Source organism: Canis lupus, chromosome 9 (assembly GCF_011100685.1).
Source record: "Canis lupus familiaris isolate Mischka breed German Shepherd chromosome 9, alternate assembly UU_Cfam_GSD_1.0, whole genome shotgun sequence".
In the NCBI taxonomy this organism is placed as follows: Eukaryota; Metazoa; Chordata; class Mammalia; order Carnivora; family Canidae; genus Canis; species Canis lupus.
The window spans coordinates 7483377-7495801 of record NC_049230.1 but is presented as its reverse complement, the minus strand read 5'-3'; the positions used below and the strand labels follow the sequence as shown (position 1 = coordinate 7495801).

The 12425-nt window shown below is 59.8% G+C and overlaps 1 protein-coding gene and 1 long non-coding RNA gene across 3 annotated transcripts in view; both read right to left on the bottom strand.

The window, feature by feature from the left end:
• The window catches only part of SDK2 (sidekick cell adhesion molecule 2), a 252805-nt gene extending 246406 nt beyond the window's left edge, over nucleotides 1-6399 (bottom strand). Inside the window, exon 1 of one of the 2 annotated variants that reach the window (XM_038546715.1) lies at nucleotides 6220-6399. In XM_038546715.1, the coding sequence (XP_038402643.1) occupies nucleotides 6220-6283 (64 nt within the window). In that variant the 5' untranslated portion in view covers nucleotides 6284-6399. The remainder of the gene's footprint in view (nucleotides 1-6219) is intronic. The other variant, XM_038546714.1, reaches the window with a different exon arrangement.
• Nucleotides 6400-8127: 1728 nt separating this feature from the next.
• On the bottom strand, nucleotides 8128-9966 carry LOC119873407. Its single transcript, XR_005363982.1, has 3 exons — nucleotides 9553-9966; nucleotides 9278-9446; nucleotides 8128-8199 (listed from the first exon to the last, which is right to left on the bottom strand). It is a non-coding gene; the product is annotated as an uncharacterized LOC119873407 (long non-coding RNA).
• Nucleotides 9967-12425: the final 2459 nt, after the last annotated feature.

Genomic DNA, 12425 nt, shown 5'->3' with positions numbered 1-12425 from the left:
TCGGGCGCTGGGGATGTAAGTGAGTCACCCCAAAGTGGCCCAGGGTAGCACAAAGTGACAGAGCTTGAACCCAGGCTGCTCCAATTCCAAGGCATCTACCGAGACACAGGATTCTACTCAACAGCTTATGGGGGGGGGGCGGGAGGAGACCCCAGAAAGCAGGGAAGTAATAGCCCAGGGCCCGGAGTAACTTGGGAATGCTCTAGGGAAGGCCCCATCTGGTGTAAAGCAATTCTCTATATGAAATGCACTTCTGGAGAGCGCAGAGGCATCTCTGCGGTTCTGAAGGAATGCCGGACATCAATAGTGGCCCCCTGCCCCCACATGCTGATCTCTTTTGCCAGCACCCCAAAGCCTGTGTTTCCCAGCCCCTGGGCTACTGGGCGGGACCACGTGATCGGTTCTGGCCAGTGGGCTACAAGGGGCAGCAATCTGGGTTGCAGCAGGTATTTAATTTTTGGTGGAGGTCTTCCTCCGTCCCTCTCCTAGGTATATCCAGTGAGTCCTCCATGCATGGATGGGCATTACTCCCCAAACTCCCTATCTGTCCTCCCAATTTCATAAAGGTTCGGTGCAGCTGGGAGGGATTCAGGAAGGACCCCAGGGTCTCACTGTAGCCAGAGGTCAGACGGCCAGAAGCAGCAGGAAGGGCGGAGTAGAGGTGAGTCTGAGCAGGGGTGCTCTGGGCTCAAGAACAACAAGCCCCCATTCTAAGAAAGCCTGGGCTGGAATCCGTGCAGGGCAGGGCTCCCATCCTCTGGGTGCTGGGCTCAGCACAACACCGGCCCCATGGCAGGGTGCTGTGTGATGCCCAGAGGAGCCCATCAGAGTGGGTGGCTGGTCAGAGAGGAAGCTGCAGGAGAAGGGAGAGGCTGGATGACAAAGGGCTTTATTCCTTAGCTGTCCCCGTGACTGGGGGGATACAGCAGGGAATAAAATAAAGCTCCAGCCCCCACTGAGAAAGACCTAACGGTAAGCAAATAAACAAGCAATGTATGTCAGGTGAAGCTGAGCGCCATGGAGAAGGTAAAGTGGGGGAAGGGGTTCATGCCCAGAGACGCCGTGTTGTCAGGGGCTTAGGGACACGGATTAGGGACATCAGGGGGAAGTCCTGAAGGAAACAGCAGTGGGCTCTGCAGACATCTGGGAGGACTGGGTGTGGCCGCAGGGCTGGCAGGACGTTCGGGTGCCAGGTGGGAGGCCAGAGAGCAACCAGGCAGTTCTGGGAACAGGGAGGTGGTCAACCCAGCAGGCAGAGTGGGTGCGGATGCTGCAGAGGTGGGGGGCGGCAGGAGGTGTGGGCCCTGACACCCTCTCAGCCTCGTGGCCGACGCATTAGAAGCACTTAACAATTAGTGACAGCACTTTAAAGTGATTAGGATCATCTCATTTAAAGTAAAAAACCACAAAAAAACAAACAAAAACCCTTACGCAGTAGATACAGGGATTTTTAAGGGTTTCCGCATTCCAGATGAGAAGAGCCTCAGCTCAGGGTCATCCGGTGGTAGAGGCAGGGGCCAGGGGCCTTCCACCATGTCCCTGACGGTCCTTCAGGAGAGGGGCCTCTGCAGGGCTCCCTGGGCTCCGAGAGGGGCTCTCTGGACCCCACATCCAGCTGGGGAAACTGAGATGAGCTGTGCAGGCCCCTCCTCTCGCCTCCCCTTCCCAGGACCCCGAGCAGCCCCGATGGCCCTTTGCTGGACACCGACACTGCCCACTGGCCCTGCCTTCTGCCCAGCGTGGGGACAGCAGAGGGGGCGGCCACGAGGAGCAACCGGGATGCCTCAGCAACCGGCCTGTTTTCTTTTCCATTACAGGCAGTGGGGCTGCTGCCGGCAATCGCTCCTGGCCCATTTGTTGCTATTGGCATCCCAAGGCCCCGAATTATGATGACTAATTCCCACCGTTTTAGGCAGATCGAGGCCCTCTGTGGCAGTGTGCTCCAGGGGGAGCCGGGGTGGAAGTCCCGCAGGCTGCACCGTAACACCCGACATCAATTCCAACTCAGGCTCCTGACTCCCCGAGGGGCAGGGAGTCAGAAGGATTGGGGAGGAGTTGTCCCAGCCAATCAGAGGACTTCTTCAACCACGGCCAAATCCCAGGATAATCAGCCACAGGGAGACTGTCTAACAGTCTAACAACCAGCTCGTTCTGTAAAGTAGTGAGTCCTCCGTCACTAGGGGGATACAAGCAGACGCCGGACGGCCAGTAGTCCCAGGCTTATGGGCAGAGGACAACACTAGTCGGCTTTTTGGGTTTCTTTCAAGTCCTCAGAACAGAGAACAAGTTCATTCCCTTACTGTTTAACTTAAAGCCCAACTGTGCCCTGTGGTACAAAGTCAAATGCATACCAATATGCAGTTTAACACATCATTTTAAAGTCGGCCGTTCAGGCACTGTTTAAACAGAGAACTGCTGTAAAGGATTTGGCCTCTTTCCCAGCTGCCCTTCCCCGATGGAACAAGGTTCCTGGCCCCTACTCTGGCCTTCCAGTAGAGGACATAAGGGAGAGAGCGGTCGATAACTATTTGCTGAACAAATGCATGGAAGGGAGGGTTTCTGAGGCAGGTGTCAGGCTGCCAGCACGATTCAGCCTCTGGGTAGGGGTCCTGAGTCTGCTCTTTCCGTGCAGGGGCCATATCCCGCAGCCAGGAGAAACACCAAACTGTGCCACCCGTCTGGCCACAGCCAGAATGTTCTGGACTCCTCAGCTGAAGCTCAGGGGTGCACAGGGCGAGGGAGAGAGGGGTGCGGGGCAGAGAGCCACAGGAGGGAGCAGGGATGCCCCCTGGCCCACTCTTGTGTGGGGCTTTGACACGCACCAGCTGAGCCCCAGGCAAGCACGACACTCGGCCTTGTGGTAATTAGCAAGAGGCCCTGATCAATAAGTTATTTTTTGCTGTCAGTAATTAATAATTACAGCTTAGCCACACCATGTAATTAAACTTTCATCCCGCTCCCTCGCGTGCTGTTTGGCTTTTATTGTGATTAGCTCCCAGCACTAAACTTTCTCCCTTTGGAACCTTCAGGAGCCTCCGAAGCTGGGCTTCCCAACACTGCCTGCTTCACTCAGCTCACACTTCCCTTTTGTCCCTCCCCCAGGCACCGTTCTCTCGAAAGAACCTTCTGGACCAGATGGCTGGGCTGGCTACTGCCCTCCTCTCAGCCCCTGGGCCTCCCTGGGATGTCCACCAGCGATTAATTTTCATGGCACCCGAAAAATCTTTTGAGAAGCTGGCTAAGATGCAGACATCCAGGCTCACCCAGACATTTCCAGGCAGAGCACCTGGGAGTGGAGCCCAGCACCGCCGGAGGGCCACTGAGGACCGCGATGCAGCCTCTGAAATAGAAGGTGGGTGGGTGGCCAGGGCTACTCCTCATGGTCGGGCTTAACAGTGTAAAAACATCATCATCATCATCATCATCATCATCATCATCATCAGAACAATTACCCTTGGGCACCTGGGTGGCTCAGTGGTTGAGCGTCTGCCTTTGGGCTCAGGGTGTGATCTCGGGGTCCTGGGATGGAGTCCCACATCAGGCTCCCCCTGCAGGGAGCCTGCTTCTCCCTCTGCCTATGTCTCTGCCTCTCTCTGTGTCTCTCATGAATAAATAAAATCTTTAAAAGGGAAAAAAAAAAAAAACCTATTCCCCTTTATGAAGCGCCTTCTAAGTGCCAGGCACTTGCGGCGGGCTCCCTCAAATACCTGGAATCGCTCTTTCTACAACATCGCGGCACTTAGTTTAGGAAATGGGTGTGAACTGTCGGAGTTTTGGGGGAAATGGTTAAAAAGTGGCTTTCAGTATAGGCAGGTGATGTTGCTGGGGTCCAGCAGCTGAAAACACTAGCCAAGGTCTAGATAAAATCCTCAGTGGTGGCCAATATGAGGTCTGCCCCAGGGAGGAAGGCCACCTGGGCCCTCACTCTGTGTCATGACTGGAGACACATGACTGAAGGGCTCAGGAGCTCAGAAGGAACAAACAGTGCCAGCAGCTTCAACTACCCCCAAAGGGTTAAGGGCATGGCCTCAACCTCAAAAGAGAAGCTAAAGAGAACCTCCACCTTCTAACCCTAAAGCAGGTAGGAAAGGAACCCCCCTCAACTGAGTCTCCCCATGGCCTGACCCTAACCCCCCCACACCCCACGGCCCCCTACACACAACACAGCACCCCTAAGTCCAGGCGAGACCAAGTTCCCACAATCCCCTGCATGGTTTGCCGCCAGGAGACAAATGGAGAGTACCCACGGATGCTGGAAAACACTCTCTCGGAGCCAGAGAACACAAACGGAGCAGCAGGGGACCTGGGCAGCCTCACTCAAGAAGGCAGCAAACAAGAGAACCAGAGAGGGAGGGAATCAATCAGTCTTTCCGTGTGGTGACAGGGCGAGCCCCTCCAGCAGGAGGACGGGGACAGAAGTGGCCGGGCCTTAACTTCAGCCGGACTGGTGGATCCTGGCCTCAGGTGGATGGGACAGGGTCGGCTGGGACATGATAGAGGCTTGATGGCCCACAGGGAAGGACCTTTGGGTGCCCAGGGGACTCCTCATGGGCCTGGGCCTGCGTGGACAAGAACGAGTGAGCCACCTGCCCCGGGGAAATCATGCCACTGCCACAGTCCATACAGTAATGAAGTCAGATGCCTCCAGCTGGGGCTGACACCCCCAGAGTCCTCCCTCTCTCCCGGCTTTCGGCCAGGAGCCCCACGGGCGTCTCGGAGCAACTCTGTGAGGCGCCCCAGGGCAGGCTGCACCTTGTTCCTCTTCTGCCAGCAGCAAGGTCCTCCCAGGACCTCCCAGGAGGGCCCAGCCCTTGGCAAACCCACGCCAGCTGCGGAGGGTCCTGGGTCCGGGGACAGAAGGGCCCAAAAGTCACCAGGTCCCTGACTCTGCCCCCAGTGCACGCAGCAGCCTTGGGCAAAGTCATTTAATGCCTCTGGGCCTCAGTTTTCCTATCTGCGAAGTGGTAGCTAGAGTCAGCCGACCTCTAAGGTCCGCAGGCTGCTGGAAGATTTTACGATGATCATAAAACTAATAATAACTTTTATTACCTTACATTTACAGGGCTCCTTACAAAATTTCTAAGTGGTTTAACGTAAATTACCTTATAAAATCCTCCCTTCAACCCGGTGAGTGAGAGCTGATTATTCTCATCTCTTTGATCTCGGCTCTCTGGACTGCCTGACGCTGGGCGCAGTGGGGTCCCTTCACCTCCCCCCCTCGCTGGCGGGCGACCCCAGAGTTGGGGTGGGGCCCGGTCGGGATGCAGCCTCCGCATTCCGGCGCCCCCGGGTGGGTGCAGGCAGCTCCCGAGCCTGGAGCCTGGAACCGGGAGGCCGAGCCCCGCGAGTCCTGAAGCTCGGTCGGGCTTCGTCTCCCTCCGCCCCCAGCAGGCGCCGCTCGGACACCGCTGGCACCACCGTCTGGGTCTGCGAACCCCAAAGGCAAGGAAGCGGCGGTGCAACCGGCCTCCCCCGCTGGGACCTGCCCGAGGACTGGGGGCGGGGGGTGTCTGGGCATCCGCCCTCCGGAGGGGGCAGCGCGGACCCTCCCAGCGCCTCCCCATCCCTCCCCATCCCTCCCCCCTCCCGCCCCCAAGGCAGGGGCTGCTCCAGGCAGCCACAGGTCAGAGAATCAGGAGCGGCGGGCGGAGGGGGAGGTCCAGGCAGGATGCTGCGTGTGTCCGGGGGCGCAGGGGGGCCGCCCCACCCCGCGTGGGTCCGGGCTCGAGGCCCGCTCAGCCGAGCACCCCCGGCCCCGCGGCCTGGCCCGGAGACTGTCCCCCCGGGGCGGCCGGCGGATCCGACTCGGGCTCCCGCCCCACTCGGCCGGCCCCGGGCGCTCAGCGCCTGCCGGGCACGGGGCCTGGCCCTTCCCGCGGACCCGGGGACCCGGGCTGGGGAGCTCGGGCGCGGAGCCCCGCACCCACGCGGGCCCGGGGGGGGGCACCCACGGCGGGGGGGGCGCTCCACCCCTCCCCTCACCCCGGACGACGCTCCCAACACCGACCCCCACCTTCCCTCCCCGGGAAGCCACAAGTCTCAGAAAGGCGGCCCCACCCCCCCAAAAAAGGGAGCCCCCCAACTCGAGTGGGGGGGTTCCTGAAACTCCCTGGAGAGGCTCTGCGCAGGCCAAGCGCGGTGTCCAGGAGCCGCCGCCCCCCAAGCCAGCCCCCCAAGCCAGCCCCCCAAGCCAGCCCCACGTGGGGGTGGCCCTCCTACCTTGGGCTGCGGCCGCACGGATCCGGTGCAGGGCCAGCAGAGTCCAGATCAGCAGCCCCCACATGGTGCCCGGCCCTGCAGGGGTGTCCTCCGCGCTGTTTTATAATCCGGGGGTGCGGGGTGGGGGGTCCCGGGAGACTGTCCACGCCGCTCCGGCCCGGGTCGGTGGGTGGGCGGGAGGGGCAACGCCGGCGACCCCAAGCCTTCCTTCGGGTCCGCTGTCCCAGTCCGATCCGGCGGCGCGCGCCGAAGGCCCGGGGGCGAGCCAAGAGCAGGGGGCAAGCCCGCTCTCGGATTCGGGGCTCCTCCCTCCCCGCGGCGCCCCAACTCCCGACTTCTCCCGGGCGGGGCGGCCTCCGCGATGCGGCCGGGTGGCGGGCCGGGCTCCGGAATAAGCCGGCAACTTCAGGAAACTTCCTCCGTGGCCACGTTGCCCGCCCCCCGCGCCCTCCCCGCCCCCTGGCTGGGTCCTCCGCGCGGACGCAGTCACCGGCGCTGCAGGCGCGGGGCCCCCGGGGCCGGGCGGGAGGCGAGCGCGGCGGCGGCGGGCGCGGGCGCGGGCGCGGGGCTGCGTTCAGGGGCGCGGGGCGCGGGGGGCGCGGGGGGCGCGGGGGGCGCGGCTGGCATAGCGGGCCGAGCCTCGCTGGAGCCGAAGTTTTCTTCTCTGTAACTTTGCAGGCGGCATCCGGCGGGGCCGAGCCGCCCCTCTCGGCTCCCGCGCCCCGGCGCCCAATCGGGGAGGCTCGGTGCCCCCGGCGGCGCCGGCCCGGGCGCGCCCTCGGCTCCGCGCCCAGCGGACTAGCAAACTTTGCGGCTCCCGCGGCCCGGCGCGCAGCCCCGCGCGCCCATGTCCGCGCCGGCGGCGGGGAAGGCGGCCCGGGCGCCGAGCCTCCTGCCGGCCGAGGACGGAGCCGGGCGGCGCTGCCCTCCGCCGCGCCCTGGCCGGAGCTCCGGGCGAGGCGCGCGGAGAGCCCGGCGGGCAGCCCCGGCTCCGGGCGCGCGGCGCCTCCTGGACGCACGGGCCCCGCCGCCCCTGCGCCTGGGCCGCGCCGCCTCCGCAGCCTCCGCCGCCGCCGCCCCGCCGCCGCCGCCGCCGCCGCTCGCCGAGCCCGCCGCCCTCCGCTTCCCGGGCTCGGCGTCCGGAGAGCCGCTCCTGCCTGCGCCGAGCCGGAGCTGCGGGGGCCGCGTGAGCCGGGGACGAGCGCGGCGCGGGCGGAGGCGGAGACGCGGCGAGGGGGGCCGAGCGCTACCCCGTGGCCGCGACTGGAGACAGCGGGCGCGCGGGGAGGGGGCGGCGGCGGCCCCGAGCCAGGCCGGGAGCGAGCCCCGCCGGAGCCCCGCAGCCCGGCCGCCGCGCGGGACCCGCTGCGCCCCCGCCCCAGCTCGCGCCCGCCGCGCGGGGAGGGATGCGCCCCGCGCCCCTCCGCCCCTCCGCCCCTCCGCCCCTCGGCCCGGCCCCGCGCCCCTCCGCTCCGCGGGCCTGCTCTCATCCCTGCGTCTCCCGCAGCCCGGACCCCCACCACCCCTCCCGAGACACGGGGTGTGTGTGTGGGGGGGAGGCTGTGCTGGGCAGAGGGGGTCCCACTCCCCACCCCACCCCCTTCCCAGGTCAGGCTTTCAAGAATCTGGAAACGCTCAGGGCCCAGAGCAAGACAAAAGGAAGGCCTGGGACTTACAGATGGCTGAGAAAGTGAAGTTGGTGCCAAGGCGTATGCATTCTTTGTTCCTTCTTCTTCTTCTTTTTTTTTTTTTTTTTTTCTTTTCTTTTCTGTTCTTTGGAGCTCTGTTTGCTAAGGGTAGGAGAACAGAAAATTGGTGAGGGAGCCACAGAGGAGAAGGGTTGGAGGTTTTCTCCCCTGTGCGCCCCCCCCCCCAGAAATGAGCAGAACCAGCACCCACCATGGAAGAAGCCAGCTGGGTAGGGTTTGCAGGACCCCATTCAAGTGTTCTGGGCACTAGACAGCTTTGCCTCCACGGACTCTTTTTTCACCGTTAAAAAAAGAATAAGAATTAGTGTATCGATGTAAAAAAATACTATTTCAAGACTGCTGGCATAAAGACGAACATACTAATATTACATATTAAAACGTTTTTTTCCAAGCTGAAAGTCCATTTATTATTTTTTTCCCTGATTTTTAAAGGAAATAGAAATATTTTATGGGTCTCCAATAAAAGATTGCGCTCCTCCGGCTTGGAGACTGCTGAGCCACATGGGCAACCTCTGCCTGACCGCTTGGGGGTTTTTGCTGGGGAACGAAGAGCCCTTGAGACCCTCCACATTTTATCAGGCCACTTTCTTCCTCTCTCCCTAGTGGTCTCACCTGGCCTCACTGTTGCCTCTCCTTCCTTAGGGGCCGCACCACCCCCAGAGGGCAGCCCCTTATTTATTGATTGCTGAGATGTGGACACAGCGACAGCAAACATTTCATTACTTCATTTCACCTGCCTCGGAAAAGGAACTGTGGGTGTTTTCTGAAAATGGCTGAGAAGCTAGTCTGCCTTCCTCACAGCCCTTCCAAGCACCTAATTCAAATTATTTTCTCACTTTTTCCCTTGGCAATTTGTGTTGCATCCCAGGCCGAAGTCCTCCTGGCTGGCTGATTGGTAAATGGGAGGGCTTCAGGGACGGGCGGCCTAAGGATGGCCAGCCGTCGTCCTTTCCCTTGGTGGCCATGCCCCTGCCAGCTTCTCGGCGATGCCCAGCTGTGGCCTCACACGCCACATCCACGCTCTTCCCTCCCCGAGCTGGAGCTCAGCCGGCGTGCAGGGTGCTGTTACACTCCTGGCTCACAGAGGGGGCCTGAGAGCTGGATTTGCTGGGAACTTCTCCTAGGCCAGCCAGGAGACAGCAGGAAGGCTGGATCAGGGTTCTCAGAGGAGGGAACTCACAGGGCCACACTTGTCTGAAACCTTGCTGGACTCCACCCTCTCGATGCCCAGTGCCAGACTTCCAGCAGCCAGGAGTCTGCGCTGGATGCTCCCGGGGCCCTGGACAGCATTTGCTCTCTCTCTGTGTGTGAAGAGACATGGTTGTACAACCATGTGGAGCCCCCTGTACCTTCTTTGGAGAGTTGGATCCCCAAAAGCCAGGGCAAGGCACCAACCAGGGGGCGGCGGTCAGGGAGGTCTCTTCAGGGGTTGGAAGTCTCCAGGCACGTCTGCACGGTAGGGAGCAGGGAGCCTGGGACCCCATAGGCGGCTCTTCAGCAATCTCTGCCTCCAGCCATCTGAGATGGAGAAGAGGATTCTGTTTGGCCTCAGCTTGCACACACACACACACACACACACACACACACACATACAGGAAGGGAAGTATCTGATTTTGCCTCTTACCCAAGTTTTGAGGGCCCAGGAGGGGGCTGAGCTGGGAGCCTGCCCCTTTGAGAGGGGCTCGTTACTGGGAAAGTCACTTGCAGACACCATGACCTCATTCTTGCCACCAGCAGTGTAATTAGAGGTTGCAGACCGAGCAGGAATGGTGGGTGCTGCAACAGGAGGGGCTGCGCGGCTTTCCCAGGCTCTGCGCTGCCTCCCCGTTGCAGTCCTGCCCCTTCCAGTTTGGTTCTGTGCGTTCAGCTGTCCTGGAAAACTCGGGACAGGATCTGGGTCTTCTCCCTCCTTGGTATCACTGTCTCTCTCCACCCCCAGAGCCAGCACTCTGGAGAAGGTGCCTTGTTTCCAGAAGGTTCTCTCCTCCATACATTTCACTCTGGAAACTGGAGGTGGTGGTGGGGGCACAGAGCAGCAGAGAGTGGCACGATTCACTGCAAAAGAGAGGGAGGAAAGGCCTGGGTCACTTGGCTTCACGCCTTTCCAAGTGGATGATGCATGTTTAAAACATTACCTTCTGGGGCACCTGGGTGGCTCAGCGATTGAGCATCTGCCTTTGGTTCAGGGCGTGATCCCGGGGTCCTGGGATCGAGTCCTGCATTGGGCTCCCTGCAGGGAGCCTGCTTCTCCCTCTGCCTGTGTCTCTGCCTCTCTCTGTGTCTCGAATGAATGAATGAATGAATGAATAAATCATTACCTTCCTTAGACCCCAAGTGGGACCACTTTCTTAGCCTCTCATTCTGCATGTAGAATCAATGGGAGAGAGAGAGAGAGAGATTACTGCAGAACTTCACCAGCGAGCTCCTGGTGGGAGGTGCATCACACCACACGCCAGCCAAGAGCAGAGAGACAAAGCCCAGGATGGTAACACGGAGCCCTTTGACACCGTGGAAGGCCAAGATCCCCCTTGCCCCACCATCCCTTGGCATCAAGGCCATCCCCTGCCCCATCTCACACACAGACACCAAAGGGCAGGCAGGGCAGAGTCAGCTTTCCAATATGATTATTGTATATTTTTTCTATTTTCCATCTCAAATGTAACAGCAACTAGAACAAAGTGTTCAACTGCAGAATCAGGCACAGCCTCCACCGGCAGGGACCAGCAGGCAGCAGTGACACCGGACAGGAAGGGAGAGGCCCTGTGTCTGCTCCCCACCCACACCTCCTCCTACTCCCTCACCCCTTGGTGCCCATTTCCCAAGTCACACGGGGAACCACCCTCAACCAAGAAGCCCACCGTCGTGGTCATTTTGTGGAAAGAGTGAGCCCCAAGAAGAGGGGGGAAGCGTCAGACACAACTCAGCCTGGAAGGAGAATGGATGAGTGGCCAGAGGAGAGTCAGGGGGGATGTGGCCTTTAAAGTATGGGGTTTCGGGGCACAAATACTTCCCACACCCGTGCGTGCTTCCCTCTAAGCCCACCCTTTCCAGAATCTCATTCCAGGCGGCTCTCAGGGTTGGTGAGGACAGCGCTGGGCAACAGTTCCCTCCCCGCCTCCCAGCAGGGATTTTCAGGAGAGCCATGCTCCACCTGAAGGGAACTCAGACAACTAATTGCCTTGAAACACGTCTTCCGGTAAATAATTAATGGCATTCCTTTTTTTTTTTTTTTTTCATTTTGTTCCGTTTTGAAGATGGAGAAAGGGAAGGAATAGAATGGATAGAAGTGGTTTATTAATCTCCATTGGAAGAGATGGGGGGGCCCTGGGTCCCCGTCTGAGTCAGCTCGGGCTGCCGTAACAAAACACCGCACGCTGGGGGCTCACGCAACGGAAATTTATTTCTCACAGTTCTGGAGGCTGGGAAGTCCAAGATCAAGCTCTCTTTCTGGCTGGTAGATGGCCTCTTTCTTGCTGTGTCCGTACATGACAGAGAGAGAGAGAGAGAGACAGAGAGAGAGCGAGAGCGAGAGAGAGAGAGAGAGAGAGAGAGAGAGAGCAGAGCTCTCTCTTAGGAGGTCCTCCTCTTAGGAGGACCCATGACCTCACCTAAACCCAATTACTTCCCAATACATTGTCAGACTGGGGAAGGGAAAGGGGCACAACCCACCCAGCCCACAGCGACCCCTAATCCAGGCCCCACTCCCATCCTCAATTCCCTGTTATCATGGACTTTTATTTCCATGTGAGGAAGAGCCTAAGCGGACGAGGCATGTCCTGGGCTGGGCTGCGAGGCAGCCTGCATCTTCCGTTCCTCTGTGCTAAGGTCAGAGCCACCACGCGTGGCGCTCGTGACCCCTAAGGCCTGGGTTCTGGGGTTCTGTCTGCCGTGTTCCTTCCTGCGTGCACCCACCGATTCTCCAGGGAAAGAGGAAAAGAGACACGAAGGGATGGAGCAGAAACCCACCAATACTGGTGCAGAAGTGTGCAGCGGCTTGCTGGTCGGCAGCCAGATGCAAGCTGGAGAGAATAGAGGTTAACAGACCACAGGAGACAGCATTTTTAAACAATAAAGCTGCTAAATGTAGGCTAGGCTGGGGAAGAAAGTGAACGCAGGAGGAAACATAGACATCTTCTATATCTGGGCCAGTTTCAGCCACCCTGAGCCCAGGGGGAAGCATGAGGGGGGAAGGGGGTGTGCAGCCAAACCTAGTCCAGCAGCGCGGTGCCAATGCCAGCCAGGAGGGGGCGCTGTAAACACACATTGCCCCCCAGGTCCAGGAAGGAGGAAGTTGGATGGGGCAGAATGGGTACTTTGTGGTAGTTTCAGAAATGAACCCAGCACACATTTTACTCACGAATGTCTTTAATGCGTCTACAATGAAAGCACCACGGAGAAGCCTGCCTCTGGGTGGCCGGGCCATTGATCTTTAAATTGGACAAAAATTTAGAATCATTTAGGGCCATTCAAAACCACAGAGCAATGAACTCGAACTTG